Source organism: Peromyscus leucopus, chromosome 1 (genome assembly GCF_004664715.2).
Source record: "Peromyscus leucopus breed LL Stock chromosome 1, UCI_PerLeu_2.1, whole genome shotgun sequence".
Classification (NCBI taxonomy): Eukaryota; Metazoa; Chordata; class Mammalia; order Rodentia; family Cricetidae; genus Peromyscus; species Peromyscus leucopus.
Window position 1 is genome coordinate 181,035,385 of NC_051063.1, and position 1,528 is coordinate 181,036,912.

At 38.6% G+C, this 1,528-nt stretch overlaps 1 protein-coding gene across 1 annotated transcript; it reads left to right on the forward strand.

Annotated features, from left to right (window-relative positions):
- Window positions 1-349: 349 nt before the first annotated feature.
- On the forward strand, window positions 350-1,306 carry LOC114710879 (vomeronasal type-1 receptor 4-like). Its single transcript, XM_028895173.1, has one exon. It carries the CDS (start codon window positions 374-376, stop codon window positions 1,304-1,306), a length of 933 nt encoding a protein of 310 aa, XP_028751006.1. The 5' UTR covers window positions 350-373.
- The last annotated feature ends 222 nt before the right edge of the window (window positions 1,307-1,528 follow it).

The following is a 1,528-nucleotide window of genomic DNA, read 5'->3' on the forward strand; positions in this document are numbered from 1 at the left end:
GAGAGAAACTTTTCTCACACTGTAGCCTCAACTTCATTTTACGGGGAGCTTGAAAAGGCAAACATACTAGATCAAACATAACCTGATTATCAGTTGGCAGTGGTGGGTACATTCTGAGGTATTGAGCATTCTCATAGTAATATACATGGATAGTCACGACTCTTGTCAAACATTAGAGGCTGAGGTCTTCTGAAGTGGTCAGGGATGGCCTTCAACACTTACTTGAGCATAAAAGATCCTTTGTTTCAGTCCCTCAGTACTCCGTGGTATAAAGACTTCTTCATCCACTGTAGCCTGTAAATATTTGTCAGTATTTATTTGACCAGAAGAATAGTGCTGTCATACACTAAAGGAAATAGTTTCAAATTACAGAATGGACTTCTGGAATCTAGCAATCACAATTATTTTCTTATTACAAACTACAACTGGAATTCTTGGAAATTTCTCTCTAATTTTCTACTATCTAGACCTTTACTACAGAGAATGGACATTAAAGCCCACAGACTTGATTCTTATGAATATAATGGCAGCCAATGCCTTGATCATTCTCTCTGCAGGAGTGCCCCAAACAATGGCATTATTGGGGTTTAAGTATTTCTTGAATGATTTTGGATGCAAGCTCCTAGTATATATTCAAGGACTTGGTAGGAGTGTGTCCATTGGCACCACCTGCCTCTTGAGTGTCTTCCAGGCCTTGACCATTAGTCCTAGGAAGTCCTGTTGGAAGGATCAAGAAGTCAAAGTAAAGACAAACATCAGCTGCCACATCTCCCTCCTCTGGATCATGTACATATTCATAAATTTCATTTATTTTGCATACACACTTGTCAATAGGAATAGCAAAAATGTGACAAGAAAACGAGATTATGAATATTGCTCCATTGTAGAGTGTGATGAAATTGGTGGTTTACTCTATGCAGCATTGGTAGTATGCCCTGAAGTCTTCTTTTCTATGCTCATGGCCTGGTCCAGTGGATCCATGACTATTATTCTTTACAGACACAAGCAGAGGGTTCAACACATCCGCAGCACTCATGTTTCCATCAGAAACTCCCCTGAATCCAGAATAACCGAGAACATTCTCATCCTAGTGATTACCTTTCTTGCTTTTTACACTCTCTCCTCCATCTTAAGAGGTTACATTACTCTTTTGTATAATAACAATTGGTGGCTGGTGAACATCAATCGCTTCACTTCATTGTGTTTTCCATCATTTGGCCCCTTTGTTTTCATTAATAATTACTCTATTTTATCCAGGTTTGGTTTCAACTGGATAAAGAATAAATATCACTTATGCACATTTTAAGTATGCAGATGATATGTTTTGCTTGGTATTCAAATGTTTACTCACCTGACACCCTCAAATGGTCAATGCAGAAAGATATTTAGGTAGTACCTTGTCTTTTTAAGATTTGCTGAAATGAATATAGGATTTTTGCCTGGTGGTTGAATCAGCAGCCTACATGATCCAATCCTATTGTGTGAGTCCCATTGTATTCTTCAACCTGAAGCTGTGGGAGTCTGCCCT